Consider the following 22,340-nt stretch of genomic DNA (forward strand, 5'->3'; position numbering starts at 1 on the left):
GTAGTTCGGTCTGCGTGAAACATCTATCGATGGCTGAAGAATTTGTTGATATTGGTTGGAGTACGTTCGTATGTGTGTGATGGCTCTACCTCTTGCCTTTGAATCATATGAGGGTGGTTTTTGGGTCGTGGGTCGGCGGTGGGGTGTCCCGTGGCTCAGTTCTTCCTTGGATTACCTTAGCTACTAGCTGCCTTCGCCATCACGGGGCTCTTCGTTCACAGGTCTGGGGCTTCTGGCTCTTGTTCGTGCATTATGGACAGTTTTGCCTGGCTGGGGCCAGTCCGTATTTTAATTCCGGAGGTTTTATGAGTCTTGAAGTGGTAGTTGTAGGCAGTGTTTGTCTTGAAAGCTGCTTCTTTCGTGTGTGGTTCTCTTTTGCCTCCACGTGCTAAAGTGTCTTTGTTGTGTTCGTTGGATCCGTACATACAACTCATGTTTTGCCTTGCAGCTGGTCAGATAGCACGTATGGTTCAACATAGTGATAGTCGGCTCTGTCCTAAGACTGATGTTACGGCCGTTTTTTTCTTTATCCTAGTTTACAACCACTGGTTGGCTGGTTTGTTTCTGCTGTTCTGCTTCGAGAGGTTGACTTCTCGCCTTTTGTTTGCCGTTGTGCGTTGAGCGAGTTCCGCTCGATTACGAAGGGTGATCGGGGCGTTGCGTGGCTTGTCGTTTGTCTTAATTGGCTGCTCACCCGTTGGCTTGATTTCCTTTTGTTTGGCCCCCGTGATGTTTTTTTGTTTCGGTAGTTTTTCTTCGTTTTTGCTTATTTTTGTTGTTTCTTTTTTGTTGTGGGACGCTTCTTCGGTTTCTTTTGCTGTGCTCCTGGCCCGGCAATACTACCGTCACTTGTTTGGTTTGCATGTCGACATATTGGTCTGTAATTGTACGATGATGTACAGATTACAGTCTTTTTCTATGGACTCTGTACTGTTGGGTTGCATGAATGTTTTTGCTAGGTCGTTTGAATTGGTGTGCTCTTTTGCGGGTTTATTGTCGGTGTAACTCTATTTCTCACAATATGCAGTGACAGGTTCTGTTTGACGCACAGGGGGCACGTTCCCCTGAAGTACGTTAAAGTTTGCATGGGCTATTTATAACCACGTCGAGTTGCTTGTTTGGCGGGGATGCATTGAGCTGCGGGTGGGAGTGCTTTGTGGTTTTCTTCTTTATAATAAGGCTAACTATTGGCGGTACATTACTTTGTTGGTTGTAATGACTAGTGGAAGCTATGATTTCCACATAGTTTGTCTGTTTAATATTGGCAGAAATAGATTATAATGAGACAGGATAGCCTAAGGAATGAGCTAATTCCTCAAAATGCTGGATAACCTTTTAAGAAATTTAAATGATTAATTGCTAAGCTTTATATTAATCTGTTGCATTTCATCGATTTTCTGGCTTTGTATATGGTACTGGTGCCACATGGTAGCTATACTCAACTTGATAAATTACCACAGACAAATATGGTCTTATTCCCTACTAATTCTGTCTACTGGCCTGCTGACGGGTTCTTTTGCAGTGGAAGGACTTAAGCGTTATCATCGTTTTAGTTGACGACCTGTTAGATGAGTGTTCCTTATGGCTGGGCAGGTTTTCAAAGTGGGTAAGAATCAATAACCCATGCATAGGGTTATACTCTGGGACCTTAGGGCACTGACAGTATTGTACTCAGAGGTTGAGGTCATTCCTCAGTGTAGGATGTTTCCGTAATAAAAGGTTAGATTTATGCTGGCTAATATGATGGCTCCACATGATTTATTTTTTTTTGTTTGCTTTTTGTGCTTCAATTTGGCTGGGGGAATGTGGGTTTTCTACTGTTTTACGCGACTGGTCTTTTAGCTTAGCCTGCCTCCTCATTTTTTGTGTAATTTATGTAATAATGTGGTTCATTTTGGAACTGGGTATGTGGAAATGTCTTAAACTTTAATACAATGTTGGTGGAGAATTACTAAGTCAAATGAGTCCTTGGACTATTATAAATTTCAAAATATTTTGCTTTTGTGCTTTCTTTATTATCTTGGTTAACTTCTGCTTTTTTATTTGCTCTTCCCCTGTAGCTGGCCTCGCTCTTTTATTTGTTCTAGGTCATAGGGGACCTGTACTTAATAATAAAAGGAATGGTCTCCGCTATATGTATATATTTATATATATAGTTTTCACAGACAAATACTGTCGCTGCACTCAACCCAACCCATTATCAATATATTAAGGACATTGAAACATTTTTGGGTGAACGTAATAAAAGTTGCAAAGAGCAAAACAATTAGCACAAATGTAATACTCTTCCTTAAACTGTTATTACAGGCATTGGCCACTTTTAAGAAGTGCTTGAATGTGTCGTAATCTTTTGGAGCAAACATAACTTTTTCAGTAAGAAGTTTTATTACATTCACTGCGAACTGGCACTAACTATAAAATTCGCAAACCTTCTTCCACTGTCGGAAGTCGTCGATAAACAGGTTCGGGTTTGCAAAAGTTATAAAATTCGCACAAAAGCAAATTTGTTTGCACAGAGGCATAACTTTTCGCATTGCAAATATTTTTTCTGTTATCGACTTTTATTCCATTCCCCTAATAGTTCTCAAGGTACCCAGTGGGCAATTTCCATACGGCACGGCTCCAAATTAGAGGTGGGGCAGAGGCTGGGGGGGGGAAGGGAGAAGAGAACAGGGGAGTGGGGAGACTTGTCACCCATGATTATTTATGCACAACTGCACGCAACATCTCCTGAAAATTCCTCTCCATTGGAAATACAGTATAACCCCAATTTTACGCACATGGCTCTGTGCTTGTCGTATGGGGTCCTGGGAAGGGACATGTGCATGCCACTCCTTAGAAAGCTGGCACTTGTGCCCATCTGCATGTCACTTGCAAAGTTCTTTTAACCTCTGGAATTGGGTGCAAACGCTGTGCCTGACTGGCTCTGGCTCTGTACATTGTTTATGTTAATAAAGTTTGTGAATCTCATTAGTAAAGGGATATTGTTGAAGGAAAACTTTTTTCAAAACATATCAGTTAATAGTGCTGCTCCAGGAGAATTTCTCCACCTAAACAGTTTTTAAAACGGGGGCAAACAGATTTTTTCAAATTAGTTTTGAAATCTGACATGGGGCTAGACATATTGACAGTTTCCTAGGTGCCCTCAGTCATGTGACTTGTACTCTGATAAACTCCAGTACTCTTACTGCAAGTTGGAGTGATGTCAACCCCAACCTTACCCTTCAGCAGCCTAACAACAGAACAATGGGAAGCTAACCAGATAACAGCCCCTAACACAAGAAACAGCTTGCCTGGTTAGGATTCTAAGAACAGCACTCAATAGTAAATCCAGGTCCACTGAAGACACATTCAGTTAACATTTAGTAGAAGAAAAATAGCCTGCCAGGAAACCAGTTCCACTAACAGGGCGAATTTTCCCCAGCATTCCCGGTCGCACAGTTCGGCAGACACAAATGCGATACGAACTATGCCAATTCACTAATATGCTGCGTTTCATCCTGGGTGCCGAACGCTCGGGTGACTTTTCACTAGCATTTCTTAGCAAAGATGCGCTATCATTCGTTTATGCCTAGCAAAAATTCGCTAGTGATCTGCGCTTAGGTCAGTTTGCTATGGCGGGTAATTTAAAGTTGTATGGAGGTCTTTATATAAATGTTGGTGAAAATGCTTGAAGTTACCACTTTTTATAAAAAATGTCCAGGGAACCTTAATAAAGTCCAAGAGAGTTAATATAATGCCCTACACATGAGCCCACTGTAAAATGAATGTTCTATATTTTATGATAGGAAAGACCGGTTACCCGGTTAACCGGTTTTCTGGGGAAACCGGTTACCCAAAAATAGTTTGTTAGGACTTTTGCGGGCAATCCTGCTTCAAAAAAGGAACAGCACCAGCGTTTTTGGAACTTTAATGCATTTTTTTCGGCTCACAGGATATGATGTAAGTGACAGAAGATTAAGGAAGATCTTGCTTATTTTTAGCACTTTGCCTGGTCTGAGGTGGCGAAGTCAACTCTGGCGAAAGAGTTTCCACACTTTACTGAATTTGCAGAGTAACGACCTTTTGCCAGAGCGAAGTCGCCTGTCTGAGTGTGAACGAACTTTTCGCTAGTGAATTGTCGCCTGCAAGCGATGTCCCTGCTGGTGAATTGTTGCGTTAGCTACTTTGTCCTTTAGTGAATCTACCCCCTAAAGTGTCTCTTTCTGAACCACATGACCAGGCAAAATGACCTGAGATGGCTGCCTACACACCAATATTACAACTAAAGAATACATTTGTTGGGTTCGGAATGATTTTTTTTACATGCTAGAGTGAATCACTGTGTAAATTTAGAAATAAAAATTACACCATAACAATCATGACAGAATCTCTTTGAGGTATACAACACAGTGACAGATGCAGTTGGTAAAGCATGCTGGGAAACATGGTTACACTGACTAAATGAACTCTTAGTATGATGTAGAGAGTGATATTCTGAAACAATTTGCAATTGGTTTTAATCTTTTATTATTTGTGATTTTTGAGTTATTTAGCTTTATATTCAGCAGCTCTGTTGCTAAGGTCCCAAATTACCTTAGAAACCATGCAATGATTTGAAAAAGAGATTGGAATATGAAAAGGAGAAACCTTAATAGAAAGATGAGTAATACTAAGTAGCAATAACAATACATGTGTAGCCTTACAGAGCATTTTATTATTAGATGGGGTCAGTGACCCATATTTGAAAGCTGAGAAGTCAGAAGAAAAAGACAAACAATTAAAAATCCACAACAAATAAATAATAAAGACCAGTTGAAAAGTTGCTTAGAAATAGCCATCCTTTAACATACTAAAACTTAACTTAAAGGTGAACCATGCCTTTAATTGCACAGAAATACTGCATTTTCTCACTGAGAGGGATCTAGAAGTTTTCTGGTGCTACATATACATTTTACAGTATGTTGGACTTTAACATTCAAGCCTATTATCCCCATTAATAAACTTGCCAGTCTTCCACCACATCTACTTGGTCTGCTTCCAGAATATTGTTAAATATGTTTAATAAATATTTCATCGGCCTATTTATAAGCACCATTGAATTTAAAAAGGTCGTTAAAAATCGCTCTTATGAATAATTGCCAGATGCCATTTTACTTTATTGGTGAGCAGCTATGAACTGATCTTTATAGAAATGCGCATCGATCTTGTCAAGCTCATTTTGGTGAGATTTAGATTTTGGACGGTCTGCTTGTTTCTGTGGCTGCTGCCCAGTGAGCTGTTCCTTAGGTATGTTACCCAAGCGTCTGTCACCTTTACAGCTTTGCATATTAATTGAAAGCAACATTTACATTCCCATAAACCATGATCATCTCACTTTAAAATTTCAACAAAATTCATGAAATACACATAGAGTCCAATTAAAGGAGAAGTAAAGCTGTAAACACATGGGAGTGCTAAAATGTGAGTCAATGTGAAGCTTGTGTTACAGGCTGGTACCCTAGAACCTTCGTTGCAGAGCTCTGTGCCATCTTAACAAAAACATTTTAACATTGTAGGTAAAAAAACAGGTAACTTTAAGAGATGAATTTCCAGTTATTAAACAGGAAATTTGGCTCTTCTAGTGGAAAAGGCACAATTGCTCTCTATGCACTAGTGACGTGTGGGGCGGCACTGCAGGAGCCTCCTCAGGTGGCAAGGGTCACAGAATCACCCTGTATATACACATATTCTGTAGTCTGTTCCCAAAAACACTGTGCCATGGGCAGCTGCTTGTGTTGCCTTCACCTAGTTCCAGCCTTGATCCAAAACATAGAAGTTTCACATGCTAAACCTTAATGGCTGCACTGACACATGAGACTAGAGGACTCTTGCTCATGATTTATTTATATAGTGCCAGCAAGATACACAGGTTGTTTATAGTATTTTATAAAATTTTTTGGTGTTTGTGTAAAAAAACGAGTTACAGAATAAAAAAAGATTAAAATGATTAGTCCCATCTTCATAACGTACGCCTAAAGGGAAAGGAAAACAAAGATAACGAGTATGAGACAAGAGAGGGGAGATTAAAAGAACATAAGAAATAGAATGGAAAGCAAAGAGGTGTGTATACAAAAATTTGGGTATCATATTATCTCTCTAATGCTTTATTTACCAATAGGTCCTTCCAGCTGACGTTAGGTCACCCATTCCCAGAGCCAGGCTACACTGCACAGGCGCCCTAGGCAACCTGGGCCAGCGCGTATGTGCATGTTGACGCTGGCGCGCATGAGCGTGTTAACACCGGCGCACATGCGCAGAAGCGTCAACCGGCGTGCACAGATGCGCAGAAGCATCTTCGCCGTGCAGGAAGACAGGGAATGAGAGGACCAGACATGGGGTAGGCGACAGAGCAGGTACGTGCCTGGCGCCCCCCCAGCTTTGCGCCCTAGGCACGTGCCTACTCTGCCTACCCCTAGTTCCGGCCCTGTCCATTCCAATTAGAAGAAAGGAGGTTCCGCCTAAATATTCAGAAGGGATTTTACAGTGAGAGCGGTGAAGAATTGTCTCCCTGAATCAGTCGTACAGGCTGATACATTAGATAGCTTTAAGAAGGGGTTGAATGGCTTTTTAGCAAGTGAGGGAATACAAGGTTATGGAAGATACTGTAGCTCATAGTACAAGTTGATCCAGGGACTGGTCTGATTGCCATTTTGGAGTCAGGAAGGAATTTTTCCCCTTCTAAGGCAAATTGGAGAGGCTTCAAATGTTTTTTTTGCCTTCCTCTGGATCAACTAGCAGTGAGGCAGGTTAAAGTAGAGTTAAAAGGTTGATCTTGATGGATGTGTCTTTTTTCAACCTAACTTACTATATTACTATGTATATGGCATGGAAAAACTAGGCCACTTCCTTTTCACCATAATTAGCACTATATTAACCCCTGAAGTTCCAGTAAGGTCACTGTAGAAATGGACAATGAGCATTGCATTTATGCCAGACATTCTATTAAGGTCAAAGCAGAAAATGCATATTATTTGGAATTAACCCCAGACACAAGAGCATAGTCACAGCTGATAGCAATGAGCATGGCACTGCAGAAAATCAAATAACCCCAAACATGCAGGTACAATAATAACGCTTTACTTCTAGACAAGCGCTCGACCCTACTTTTTGAGACAGTCGCTAAACTCAAACTACCAAATCATTACTGTTTTGGAAGGAGTCTGTCAGCATTGGTAGCAAAGAGGATGCAACTCCCAGGCAACAGAAGATCCAAAGTATCTGCAGAGCCTGTCAGTAAGAAGGAATTGCAATATCGGATTATCTTCGCTAATTCCACACACTTTAACAGACCGCGCTGAAGAAGTCAGCAAACACAGGCGTATGAAGTAACTGTTTGCGCATCTTCACCCCCGGGTCTTCTTTCTTCATCCAGAATCTGCTGGGCACCGAATCCAACAGGGAAGAGAAGAAGCCGCAAGCTGTCTGTGAGTAGCCAGGGAGGAGAAATCGAGGGTTGCAGGATGGATGGTCGTCCTGTCGCCTTTTCTGAAGAGGACTGGAAGTGGAGTTTCTGTAAGTTATTTCTTAATAAAGGCTTTGCTATTTTAAAGTTTATATTTGTGTTGGTGTTTTTTTTTCCGTTGAATAGTAACAATTTTTTTCTTTTTAAACACATTTTCGATGTTACTGGCCCATTTAAGTATCAACTGCAGAAACAAATGGCAGCCCCCACATCACACTTAGGGTTGCCACCTTTTCTGGAAAAAAATACCGGCCTTCCTATATATGTATCTTTTTTCCATATTAATAACATTGTGATCAACCATCATTTTTACCAGCCAGGCCGGTAAAATACTGGCCAGGTGGCAACCCTAATCACACTGCAAATTAGTCGTACAATCACATACCTGGTACAGAGGAAAGCAGGTTGCAGTGCAGACAGACTGGCACGGAGAGGCTAAAACTGCAGCAAAGAGGAGAGAAAAAAGGGAGCTTCTTTCTACACAAATCAGTCCCTTGGCATGCTGGTTATTGTATGTATTTATGTATGCCAAATGCCTTATAAAAAACATAGGTTGAACTTGAGCTTATTATTTCTTTGAATGATGCTGGTTATTGTAGTCTTAGATTAAACATAGCAAAAATGAAAAAAGGTTTTTATAAATTTGTAAAATCTCTATTATGCACTTTAAGATGTATATCACTAATAGTTAATGAAAAAGTTCTATTTATGATGAACTGTGCGCAGCCATATGTGAGTTATAATTGCACAATGCACTTTAAGATGTATATTACTAAATAGTTAATGAAAAAGTTTTATCCATGATGAACTGTGTGCAGCTATATGGGAGTTATAGTTGCACAATGCACTTTAAGATGTATAACACTAAATAATTAATGGAAAACTTTTACCCATACTGCACTGCTGTTAGTCACATGAGATTATAAATGATTGTTTTTGGTTGTTCCTTTTTGCACTTGATAAAGGGCGTAGGCCCGAAACATGTTGTGTAACTCAGCTTCCCAATAAAGAACTTTGCAGACAAGTTGCTGCCCTGGATTTGTTCCACAAACTACTGAATGCATTGAACTATTGGGTATTATACACAGAATACCTGTGGAAGAAGCCAACAACGAAATTTGGTGAGCTTGCTCTGAATATTATATTAACACATATGTCAACATGTCAAAGACTCACAAGGTAAAGTACTACAAAAAGTTATACAATATAGATCCTAAACAAAACGACACCACTAGACAACAGCTTAGAAACAAAATTAAACAATACCTTTTAGATATCAAACAGCCAAGCCCTCCTTAGACAAAAGTAGAAGAATTGAAAAACTAGACTAGAGCTCTCAGAAGCCATTACATCACTGAGACTGAATATAGGCACCAGGGCAAGATGGCTTCATAGCCAAATTCAACTAAATATTTCGCACACAGCTCCCTCACAATTTATGGATATCTCCCCCACACATCCACTAAATAAAGAATTCTTACTGGCTCATATCACCATATTGCACTATCTTACTGGACCCAACCAACTGCAGCAGCTCCAGGCCAAGTTCCTGGCTGAACATTGACATAAAAATAGGGAATGTTATGGTTAAACAGTTGTTTTCAGTTTGTTTCATGTTCGAGCTCAAAGGGTTACCAAAAATGCAGAAAGGATAATGTGTGTAAGTATACAGAACAACGATTGCCTAACACTGAAATGTTAGGGCGCTTAACTGCCTCATTAAACGCAAATTGGTATTAGATTACAACATTTATATTAGCCAAGCTGCTGTACACACTTTGACATTCTCCAATCCCTATACCAATAGCAGTATTTACCTATATAAATGTACTTCTTATCAAGTTTATATGGGGAGCCTCAAGAGCAAGACTAACCTAAACACACTAATGAGACCGAGGGATGGGGTGGGGGGTATTGGCCCTCCCGGCAGTGGAAATTTTTGATAATCGCCTAAAAATATTGCAGATTGCCGCATTTATCTCACCCAATTTCTTATATACAACTGGAAAACAATCTAAATATTGATTCCAAGGGTCTACTGAACAGTTTTATGCCCACTATGAATAGATATAGCTATATGGCTGCACCTGCTGAATTATGCTTAGAACAGAGGAATACTACTGCTGGATAGTTTCATAGTATCTTTCCATACAGGCTATAGCAAATGTAGGGACTGTTTCTGCTGATTTTATCAGAGTACAGAGGAATAGGTCTGATGATTTTTATGGTATCTCTATGTGCAAGCTATGAGGAAATAAATGGGGTTATTTTCTGCTGAACAGTGCTTACTACAGACGAATACAAATGCTGGGATATAGGGGTGCTATCTACACAGACTGGTTTCTACAGAGAGAATAGTTTCCGGCCCAGTCAAGAAGCCTGGTCACTGCCAGAATAATGAATGATTTGTGCTGCTGCCCCACTCGTTTACCCCATGCTAGAAAAAACCTGTCCCCATACATACCTTGCATATACTATTTCACCACCAAGGACAAAGCACTCCCTATCGTTGAGGCAAAGTGTAACCCCATGTCTTTCCACTATTCAGGAAGGGGCACCCTCCAAGCAAAGGCCTCCCCCATTTACACCAGATTTAGCAACACCAGCAGCAGTGATTGAAATGATGGCTAATGAATTAATTGATCTATCCAACAGATATGGCAGCACAGTAACTGCACAGACTCAATAGGCCACACATACAAAGCAATGCCCTGTGCACATAAAAAGCTAAGTATGTACAACACATCTAAGGGGAAATAAACACTATATAAACCACACTCATCAACAGGGTACACTTCCCCTTTAAGAGCAGAGAACAGAGGTGACTTCACCCTAAGGATTTGACAGTTGGTTCAGACCGTTGGTTGTCTTTGAGCGAGAGAGGTAAGAATGCTTTCCTTCTGGAAGAATTTTTTGCTAAATAACCAATTTTTTTTAACTAAAAAAGAGGGGAAATAGTTGGGTGACGCCCCCAGACTAGTGGATGTTACTGCTCTCACTGATTTTAGTGAATTTAGAGAATTTTCCCCCAAAATAGGCTTTGGAGATGCCTTTAACCTTAGTGCTGGTTGGGAGACACAGACCCTGGATTTGGCAGTTATGCAGGGCTGACAGCAAATATACATTTTTTTCCACTGGGACCCATAAACAATATAACATTTGGAGACCCCAAGACATCATAAAATTCTTCAGTTTTGTGCCGAGTATTGATGGCTCCTTAGAGTTTTTAGAGCCCTGTCCCCCTGGGTATCTCCTCTATTCGTATGTACCAACCTAAACTTGTAACTACAGTTAATGGAGTAAAAACCAAAGCTTTTTCCTTTTACAGAAAATATTTTTTAAGTAAGTTTCATGCACTTTTCCTTCAAATACTGGCTATGTGGTGCAAACCAGTAGATGGTAGGGGCAGTATTGAACAAAACAAGGTTTAATTGCTAATCCAAAAAAAATGGTTTTCTGGTGGCAGCCGTTACCCCTAATCTACTAAATATTATTGATGCCAAGGTGGCCAGAATCTGCCCGTGTCCAATGCCATTGCTAGGGGTAGTGAGACCTTAGACATAAGAGAACTATTAAAAGTTAACGTGCTGAGCTGAGGAAAAGAAACGCAACAAAAATAATAATCACTGTTTCACTGAACCTAAACAACTGTAATTTGTTGTTGTTGCTGAACTACAATTCCCAGCATTCCCTCTGGAGTTATCTAAGGCAATGTGTATTTCATGTTCCTTGTTTATTTATTGCTACATTTGAACTGTTAGACCATTTACTTTACATCTCTTTAGCTCTTAATGCCAACTGTCCTTCGGTGTCATGGGTCCCACTCATCCTAGCAACGGTCACTACAACTGTCACCAGCATCCGCACTAGTGTGGATGATATGTAAGGAAGGGCCAGAATAAAAATATTAGTAGCACAAATCAGATGAATCAGTAGTTAAAATTAGAATCCCTAGTGTTATGGGTGCAGGGGCACCGATTAGAGCACTATAATAAGGCCTTAGGATAATATAAGATACAAATTTTCGGCTGTTTTTAACCATTACTCTTTGCAGTCCCCTAAGTGCATTGGGGTCACTAGGACCCACACCTGGTTGAAAGGGGGTCCAGGGTAACAATCTTTTTTTATCTCTCCTAATAAGCTCCTTCATTCTATTAAAGCAGATACTGACTGGCGATACTGGTAATTTTTAGCACAGAAAACACATTAAGTAGCGCAGTACAATTGGGAAGAACAGAGAATGGAAAGAGCAGTATATACAGCTTTATATGGCAGTGAGGGTTCAGCTCACAATCTCTTCTCTTTGTCTCCCCCCATAAAATGAAACACTCAGAGCGATCCTAGTGATCTTCGTGATTTTGAGCGATTTCGAGCGACTCCCAGAAGCGACACAGAAGAAGAGAAAGAAGAAACACAACAGTCTTTTTAAAGACTATCAACTTATATCAAGAGCAGAGGAATAACAACAACCTGCTCAACCCATTGAGGGTCATCAGGAGGAAGGTAGGAATCCTGCATTTTTCCCTCTGTAAAATGTATTCTATAGTAGATGAAGTTGAAGAAAAGACACACGTCCAACAAGTTCAACCCTTTTCTCTAAATAAAACCTGTGTAACTGCTAGCTGATCCAGAGGAAGGTGGGGGCATGACAGGAATAATGGTCTCATTTGTGGAACTAATAAAATGGGAATGTTTGGAAAGGGGGGGTCTCGGAGTTAAGCGGAACAGATACAGACACTGAGATAGGGGACAAATCAAATACAATGATTATTATAGTTTTAGCTCCAGATATTCTTCAAAATTCCCACATATACATTTTAAAAAAAAAATAAAGGGCTTCCCACAGTGCAACAGTCACGCTGCTATAGTTCCAGGGGAGAAACCCGGCAGCAAATAGGCACTTACCCCCAACTAAAACAAACAGGGCATCTAGGGAGCAGAATAACAATATGGAAAGCTAAATGGGAATTAGAAAGTCTATAAAATGGACTCGTCTCTTGTTTACTTATTGACTATTCCCACCAGAACAATGGAATGGACACAAAGGAAGGTCACACTATTTGAGTGAAAAATGGAATCACAAATATTTTGAGATTTTTGCACAAGTTCTGATGAGTGAGGTGACAGGGTGATTTGTACTTACCTGCAGAGGGGCATGTCGGTACAATATGCTAGGGGTGTTTTATTTTTGTTTTCATATGTTCTCTATTCACTCACAGACTTGGAATGGCAGCTGCGTTCTAGTTGCTATGGCTGAATTACCCTAACAACCAGACAGCAGTTTTGAAATTAAATTGGAAGATGAAAAGTAGATAAAAAGAAAAGACTGAAAAGAAATAGGAACACCAGGAATAATAAACCCGCACACTTGTTTTGTGTTTGAATGATTAGCGTTTCTATTTAGAGTATTTCCATTATAGAAAAACATCATCAGAATAGCAATGCTAATCATTCAAACATCATACACCATTAACAATAAAGCTGCATAGAGTAAGTGCATTTATAACCAACTAAAACATTTAGTGATGATTTTAAGTCATCACTTCTGCGGGTCATTGTTAATATGTGTAGTGGCGAAGTTACAGAGCTTGTCATTTACCAGCAGCTACAGTTGTATTCGTTATCTCCACTAAAGAAGTGACTTATACCAACCTTTTTTTCCTGATACAGGAGCATCAAGATGGGCGCCAAACTGTGCAAAATCTTGCATCGACGCCGGCATACTGAGGTAAGGCAGACGGAAATGTAAAGTTGTTGTTTCATGACTGATTACTAGAGGCCTTGCCAGCACATATAAAGGGGAATTATCACTACAAAAGAGAAATTCCTAAGCTTACAATAAATATTTCGTAAACCTGTATGACAAACAGCTGTTATATTTTTCTGATGTTATTCAAAAATATATTTAATTGTTCAATATTCACTATAGTGTAGGAGCATGTATCGCACTTAAACATTTTTTTCCCCCCATTCTCTATAGACTGTTGACATCAATCAGTCTTTTGATGCTTGTGTGCCGAGGGTAAGTATTTCCCTTTTAGGTATGAAGCAGGAGCTGCTGAGAGACATCCAGAAGGAGATGAGGATAGCAGCAGGGGCAGAAAAGCTGTACCGTGTCACCAAGGACAGACAGACCAAAGCCCAGGTGAAGAAGCTGAGGACGAGCAGTGAGAAGAAGGTGAAAGCCCTTTACTCCGCTCTCCTCAAGCTCAATGAGGATATAGCTCAGAGGGAAGCAGAGAATGCTCCAGGTGAGATATAACAGTCTCTTGCTTTTTCCTGTTGACATTATATGGGGAGCATGAGAGTCATCATAGCATCGCACCCACTACCTTCTTCATGGACATTACACTGAGCCCCACAAGACTATAGATGACGTTTATAGCTTTTGAAAGAATATTTTAAAATAATCATTTAAATCATCTTGACAAATCAACAAACAGGCCTTAGGTTCAAGAATGGTTTTGTATTTGAAAATCCTTATATTTGCTATGTTTTCAGATGCAGTACCGGAGAATACCAGTGACACCGGGGTAAACATCCAAGCAAGAGAGATCACTGCGCCTGAGGTTCAGGTCATTTCAGAACCTGCCAGTGATACTTCCCAAGTGAGTATATTACACTGATGCCATTGATTTCTTGGACACAAACATTACCATTATCATATCCATGTAATGCCACATTCATTAATTGCCCAATTGTTCCTTGTTTGCAGCATCAACATCACGAATCATCTGAGGAACCTGTTCCAGAGACAGAACAGCCGCCCGAAGAGCCATCTGACAGGTAAGGCTTTTTTGGAGTTTATTAGAGGTCAGATTAAATCCCTACCCCATACTTTCATCCATTTAGATAAAATCTATCTAACAACTGGATTATTATTCTAATGAATGTAAAATACCAGAAGATTAAATTATTGGCAACAAAAGAGGGCAGGTGGTAAGATGCACCTGCATTTGGCTGGGATGTTCCACAATAAATAATTCAGTAGCACAGTGCCAGCTAAGAATTATGGATGGGGGTAGTATTGATGATTATGGAGGGTGTATCTGCTAAGGGAACCAATAGGGTAGATTGCAGCTAATCATTCGCTAAGGGAAAGAATGAATTGGAATGAACACTAACTTGTATTATACATACAGTGACTTACCTGCAAACGACATCAATGAGGAGGCAGAGGAAGAGGCAAAAGGAGCAGTTGTTGAAGAACATCCAGTGCAAGAACAGCCTGAGAACGAGGAAGAAAGGTGAGATCACAGTTTACACGCAAGGCCGCAGTTTAGCCTGCTTTCTTCTATAAACATTACACTTTTATTATAATGATATTTTACCTCAATTACCTGATCCCAACAGTGAAGTTCCAGACAATGAAGAAGCAGAGAATGAAGAAGAAAGATCACAGGGCCCTCATCCGGGGGATTACAGCTCCATTCCAGAGGATTCTCAGGCAGAAGAAATAACATTAGAAGAGGCTGAAAGCACACAGTAAGAGAAATCCTCAATACAAGATATAATTATATATCTATCATTGTATTTCACATTGCATAAACAACACAATTCCTGTTCATTCCCTTTCAGAGAGCTGCAGTTCACCAGTTTTACGGCAAAGGACTTTCGCCGGATTAAGGTTCTAGGCAGGGGAAGCTTCGGCAAGGTAATTGATTTAGTCTCTAATTAGGACTTGGCTATTTAGCAGCACATACAGGGTAACAATGACACTAAACTCACTTTGTTATTCCAGGTTATACTGGTAGAGTATCTTCCGGCAAGCATCTACTGTGCCATTAAAGTGCTCAAGAAGGACAACATCGACTCCACCGATGATATAGAACAGTGAGTTCATGGAAAATGATCCCATAATCTGATAGGCCTCCCATTTTGCCTTTATGTAGCAGTCACTTTCTGTCTCACAATCTTTTCTATTTTATATCATTTTCTTTCACTTCCCTTCCTTTCACCCAGTTGCTTTTGTTCCCATTATATTTTACTCTATGCCGGACTCATTTACTTTTCTATCTTTCAGCATTTTAGCAGAAAAACAGATTGGGCAGTTAGTAAATCCACACAGTTTTATAGTGGATTTATACGCCACCTTCAGCACGAAGAACCAGCTGTTTTTCATCATGGAGTTTGTGGCAGGAGGCAGTTTAAGAACACACCTGATGAGGAACAAGCACTTTGACCTAGAGAGAGCCAAGTAAGTAGGTGGATATTTGGGTTTATGCTGCACTAAATATTAAGATTCCTATATGAATGCACCATATAATGACCTAATAAATTTCCTTAACCTTGCAGGTTCTATGCTGCATGTATTACCCTTGGTCTAGAAGGAATACACACCAAGGATGTCATACACAGGTAAGAATTAATAAAGGGGTAGCTACCTTTAGTAGTGAATACAACTGGGGGTTTGTAGCTGTTGCAATTTAGTAGCAGTTACAGGTTGAAAGTAACTACTTGGAAAAATAAGGGAAGGAAATAGAAGTCAGAACCCTTTCTGCTTGGTTTATGGCTCAGCTATTTCACAGCAGTTTTAATGTGTCCTAATATCTGCTTTTTTTCAAAACAGAGATTTAAAGCCTGGGAATCTCCTTGTGGATCAAGACGGCTACATCAAGATCGCCGATTTTGGGATGGGCAAAACTGGTAAGGGACACCTTGTATTATTACACAGGGCAAAGAGGACTCATGTAGGGCATTCACTGGCATAAATGTCTTCATAAAACTCACTAACAATTATTTTTTTTTTAATCAAGGCATCGGATATGGAGACCGCACCAACACCATGGTTGGTAGTCCGGCTTATATGGCACCGGAAGTCGTGATGGAGGAGGCGTACACAAGAGCAGTCGACTGGTGGGCTCTTGGCGTCATCGTTTATGAGATGCTCCTCGGGACGGTAAGCAGAAATTGCCACTGGCCAGTTACAGGGGGAAGTAACTAAATATTTCCAGAAATATATATTTATCAGGACTTCTAATAAACACTCATGAAACATTTCAGAAACCCTTCACTGGATACGACAGGGACTTTCTATACGACTGCATTGTTGAGGATGAACCACACTACCCCTCAACCCTGGACCCTGAAGCCTTGAGCTTCATATCAGAGGTAAGCGCTGACCTTTCACTTTATTACAATCACTGACCACTTTCTAATTCTCTTGAGTTTCCCCAAATATTCTGTAGGTGTAACTGCTATTTTCTGTTCTTGTAGCTGCTGAAGAAGAATCCTGAGGAGAGGCTGGGTTCTACCCCAGGGAATGCTGCTGATGTAGCAGAGCATCCATTCTTTAATGTAAGTCCCCTGTTCAAATTGTCCAAATAATTCAAGGATCTGCTGGGCTATACCTTTGAATATTATCTGAGAGATACAGTCCTTTTTATATCCTCAGCTTTTAATCATGGCCGTAAGTTCCCACTTTCTGAAAAACCTCTGATAACGAGCATTTGTTACGGTTTCTATTTTGCAGGGCATTGTCTGGGATGACATCATCGAGAGGACAGCAGTAGCTCCGTTCATACCCAGCCTAAACGGACCAGAGGATGTGGGGTATTTTGATGACGAATATACCAACCTGTCAGTGAATCTGACCCAGCCCAAAGGACCCCCTGCTGAAATGGCAAGCCAGATCGATGAAGCCTTTCAGGACTTTGAATATGCAGCATTTTAAATCCAAAGGGGATGATGGGTAAGGAAAAGCCATGAAGAACAAATCAGAACAAGAAATGCCTGTCATTAGATTTCCTTGAGTTATGGGTGCAGGGGCACTTATAAAGATGGTTATGGGTAGCAGGCATATGCAAGGAGAAGGGGATTCTATAGAAATATTGGGATGATCCATTAAAGCAGTAGAGATTTTTAAAGCAGTAGAGCCAATAATCAAAAAATATTATTTCCTGTGGAGTTGCCAGAGAAACCAATAGGATGTGTATCTCTATCATTTTGGAAGAACACCACCATAGATTTCCCCCAAAAGTCAGAAATCACGAATGTGCATGTGGCTTAAAAATACATGGGAAACCGTGATTTGCAACTTTCATCAAAATCACAGAATTTTGGGAAAGGTAGCAACCATGCTCGGTCAATATTTTTATTTTGCTTAACCTGTTAAAGGGTTTCTGTAGGAATAGCACTTGCTAAATTAAAAAATATGTGGATTAAGTTCGAAATTATTTTGTTTGGATTTTGCAGGCTGGTGTTCAGAAAAGGTACCAACTGACAGCTCCACCAAGTAAGAGTACCCCAATTCCATCAGAAGTGCCTTCTCCTCCATTGATCACAGCCTCACCAACAAAGCTTCTCCTTCTGTCACAATGCAATACCACCTGTATTTCCCTGCCACCCACCATAGTCCCACCAGTGGTACCTCCCTTTAAAGCCACCCACAGTACAACCAGCAGTGCCTCCCCTTCAACCAAAATGTTTTTATACACAGAAGCACCCATAAGCCACGCGGGTAGACCCTTCATTCCTCTTCACTCCATCCCTCAGACTGCAGAGGTCGGGCCTGCAGGTTGCAGGGAATCCAACGGAATGGAGAGGAATGCAGCATTCACCTTGCGGCTTAAAGGTGCTTGTGTGTATGTTGCCATATCCTTCTCTGTTTCCCTCACCCTGCTTCCCTTTTTCATTTGGCGCTTGATCCTGGGAGCAAATCCGATCGCCGTTAAGGGGTCAGGAAGGAATTTTTCCCTCTAGTGAAGCAGATTAGCCAAAGCTTAAAAAGAGGTTTTTTTTTGCCTTCCTCTGGATCAAAAAGCGCAATTTATTCTATTTATCAATAATAAAACTGTGTCTTGCACAGATTTACCACCAAGTCGCTGTGTGTGTCTTTATTCTGGTTACTGGTCTCATTTGGCAGGGGTAACATAGAGAGGGTGTGTGAGAAGTGACAACATTTTTACTGTATTTCATGGTGTATGAGGAATGGATCCCATTTTCCCTTTCATGGTCTGTGTTATCAGGTGCCTCCCAGATAGGGAAAAAAATGCACAAGAGCAAAGTGACACTCTCCTTCCCTTACTCTCCAGCCCTGAGCTCAAAGCAATGAAAGTTACAATGCACAACACAATATTCATTGGGCAAACGAGAAGATGCCTGTGGGTACAAAGGCTAAACCTATGCAGTGTACACAGAATATTCGCAGATAAGGAACAACAAGAATGAGGCAGAACCCCTGTGGTACCTTGCCTTATACAGGAGCAGAATAAAGAGCTTCCAAGCTTGGATGGATACAACATAGTAAGTCAGGTTGGGAAAAAACACACGTCCATCCAGTTCAACCTTAAGTGTGTGTGTGTGTGTGTGTATATATATATATATCTATATTCGGGGTTTACCTTGACGTGGTATGGTGGCTTATCAATTTTATGATCATAACTTTGTAACAAAATAACCCCTATTTGGGTACATATGCAATAGCATTTATTATACTTGTATATATACTTTAAAGCCTTTAGAGTGCTCCCACAACCCCCCTGTTTGATATTATATATATATATATATATATATATATATATATATATATATATATATATATATATATATATATATATATATATATATATTATTTATTTAACCTGCCTAACTGTCAGCATCTCGTAACATTAAAACATTTCAGGTTGCCTCAGTGAAGTCACATATAGGACTTGCCTCTGAGCTTCTGTATCTCATGCAAAACCCGACGCCAAGCCTAGTCTCATAGCAGCACCTTTAGAATAATCTCCTACTGTACATTGTTGCACATTGCAGCCAATTAAAAAAAAATAAAGAAAGATAAGATTATTATTTCTCTACCTCTAAAGGTAAATGGTATGTTTCCAGGCAGCCACTGCGCTAAGTATAAGTGGGTGTAAAAAAAAATAGAAAATTATTTTAAAGGGGTTGCTTATCTTCCAACACTTTTTTTCAGTTCAGTTGGTTCACTAGAAAAACTTTTTTTCATTTACTTTCTATTTTCTAATATCGAAATCTAAAGTTTAATTTTTAACCTCCTAAAACTTCTCTGGGGAGGAGAGTCGCAGACCCTGTAAACTGTTTTAAATTGATACACTTGGTTGATACATTTATTTGTCCCTGCTGAGCGGAATCCCTGGGTTTCGTTAAAGACTGCTGTTAGAATTTATACAATAGATACTAATACTAATACTCCAGAGATGCTGCAGAGAAATGTATCAACTAAATGGTGAAAATTTGTAACAGTTCAGTGCTTGTGTGGGTAAAGGGGCGGGGGGCTGCCTGTGTGGGTAGAGGGCAGGTGTTCCCTGGGTGGGTAATGGGGCAGGCAAGTTCCCTGCATGGGTAAAGGGGCAGGTTCCATGAGTGGGTAAAGGGGCAGGTTCCATGTGTAGGTAAAGGGGCAGGTTCAATGTGTGGGTATAGGGGAGGGCAGGTTCCCTGCGTGGGTAAAGAGACGGGTGGGTTGCCAGTGTGGGTAAAGGGGCACTCTGTGTTTTGCTCCTCTGGGATTGTCTCCCCCTGAGGGGCAAGATGTTTACTACAAGTGACACAAAGGTGCTGCTGTGTGTTATTGCCACCCTGTGTTCTGGGTCATTATAATTATTATATCTTCATAATTATTATGCGGTAACAGGATCCATTGAAATGGGAAAAAAGATGCCTGATGTTGGTCTGCCCCTTACCTGCCCTTATGTTGGGGAGATTCCCCTGGTGGGAAGGAGTACAGCCCACAAGCAGGCAGCAGGGAGGAAGGGGAGAAGCACCAGAAGCAGCGTGTAGTGCAGCCTACAAGCAAGCAGCAGGGAGGAAAACAATGTTATACCCTGTCTCATTGCATAACAGCCACCAGTGGGAATTATCTGCTGACTGGCGCCTACGACAACACGGCCAAAGTGTAGACACACCCTCTGTGGGGGCCAATATAGAGTCTCGCTGGCCACAAAGGGAAAGTCAAGGGATTGGACATTTTAATCGCCACCTGTTTCTTTCGACAGAACCTTCAAGCTGTGGCTAAAATCAGCCCCCATAGTGACTCTTCAGGGTGTGTAGATAATTGAATTATATGCTTCTAAAGCCCAACTAACAGGTGTGTGGCCCTCCTGTTACAAACTCCCATATACTCTTGTTGTTAAACTCCCTTATCCTCCCGACACTGAAAGGCCACATGTTACAAATATTTTTTTATATATTGCATTAAAATCGTGTCTTCTTCTCCTGTGCCTGGTGGTATCTCACCCCTGCCCCCACTCTGCCCGCCGTGCCCATTACATTCTGTTGCACTGGCTTCCCAAGGTCAAGGAAAAAGCACCAGTTATTGGGCAGTGGGTGCCCGTGGGTGTTTCTATTCATTGCACAAATCCAATTAGTCAAACCGGAATCTTCTCCAGTTCTTTATGCCAGAGGTGCAGGGAGTTGGGCAGAAAAACACACACAATGGGCTTCATGTGCTGCGTAACAACCTCTGCCTTGTGTTTATTAAAAGGAGAGAGAACAACCCTGTCAGACAATCAGAATGCGGCTCCTGTGTGGGTAAAGGGGCGGGTTCCCTGTGTGGATAAAACACATTTTCTATAGTAAGTACATATCTAACATGTGACTGACGGTACATATACGGCAATAACTAATGCAGCCATTGAGGGCAGCTTAAACTGCCTTTTCCATTCAGTACCATGGACAGCACTCTGTGGCTGCAGCTCCTATTGATTGACACACTGATTGGTGGCACCAAGCTATCACAGCAAAGAGCCAGTTCTATACACCTACATGTAATATTTTTATGAAATTATTCCTATTAGATTATATCCCACAGTTACAGTCCCAATCTGATAAAAAAGTATATTAATATAGGGAAATATTTGATGATTTTAAGCGCATCACTATGTACAGGCTATAAGCAAACGTAAGTGGCTTTTCGTGCTGAATAGTACAGGGAATACCTATGCTGACATGATGTTGTAAACAAATGTAAGGGGTGTTTCTGGTGAACTATGCATAGTAGAAGGGAATACCAATGGGACATAGTTTTATTATATCTCTCTATACAAGTCAGAGAAGCAAATTAATAGAACTTGATAGAAGCATAGGGTGTGGAACTTGTTCCTGATAGAATTTCGTAGTTTCTGTATTGGGTGCCAACGTGGGAGCGCATGTCAAGCATCAATCACACTGTCCCTGAGGGTAGGTGGCTATGTCTTTTCCCAGGAATGGCATGGAAGTTAGGTTTATACTCATGGCAGGAGACATGCTGCAGGCTCTTATCAGAAGGGAACTCATAATGTTATTCGCTATTTACTGGGAATATGTTATTTCATTTCAACTGTACAGTGACATTATCTATGAATTTTATAATTAATAAATGGAACTATTCTCTACAAGTCGTTTGGTGCAGTATAACTTGATGGCAAAAGGATGAAGGAACCCTTTGTACACGGATTATAAATACAATAATGCACATGGGGGGCTGCAGGAAACCTGCAATTGCCTCATTAGTTGTGTTGTTTCACCTGCAATTTCTAAAGAAATCAGAGGTTCTATGATCCAGAAGTCATCTAAACTGACATGTTCTTAGATGGAACACTCACTGCTGAGTTATAAACTGTCTCTGGAAGCAATATCAGCACAAAACAACCATGAAGAACACAGAACCGGCACACGGAATTTCTCTTCCACAGGGGGGTGATCCCCTGCATCTGTTGTGTCAAACAGCTGTAAACACCTTTGGGTCAGCTTTGTATGTGCTGGGAATCAGCTGAAAAGAACATGGGGAGCTACTGGGGCATCTTTGGAGAGACATTTACTACTGCCACCCAATTTGGTACTTTTATTACCAGACAGATTTTGAACATTTTGAAGGTGCGTTTCCTGGGAGGATCTTTGAGTTTACCCAGGAAAACGA

General features: G+C 40.7%; 1 protein-coding gene across 1 annotated transcript; it reads left to right on the forward strand.

Annotated features, from left to right (window-relative positions):
* The first annotated feature begins 13,451 nt into the window (after nucleotides 1-13,451).
* LOC121394183 (serine/threonine-protein kinase N2-like) lies at nucleotides 13,452-14,820 on the forward strand. The gene is made up of 3 exons (XM_041564401.1): nucleotides 13,452-13,734; nucleotides 13,985-14,091; nucleotides 14,199-14,820. Exons 1-3 carry the CDS (start codon nucleotides 13,527-13,529, stop codon nucleotides 14,271-14,273), a joined length of 390 nt encoding a protein of 129 aa, XP_041420335.1. The 5' UTR covers nucleotides 13,452-13,526; the 3' UTR covers nucleotides 14,274-14,820.
* The last annotated feature ends 7,520 nt before the right edge of the window (nucleotides 14,821-22,340 follow it).

The sequence above is a fragment of the Xenopus laevis genome, chromosome 5S (assembly GCF_017654675.1).
Source record: "Xenopus laevis strain J_2021 chromosome 5S, Xenopus_laevis_v10.1, whole genome shotgun sequence".
Lineage (NCBI taxonomy): Eukaryota > Metazoa > Chordata > Amphibia > Anura > Pipidae > Xenopus > Xenopus laevis.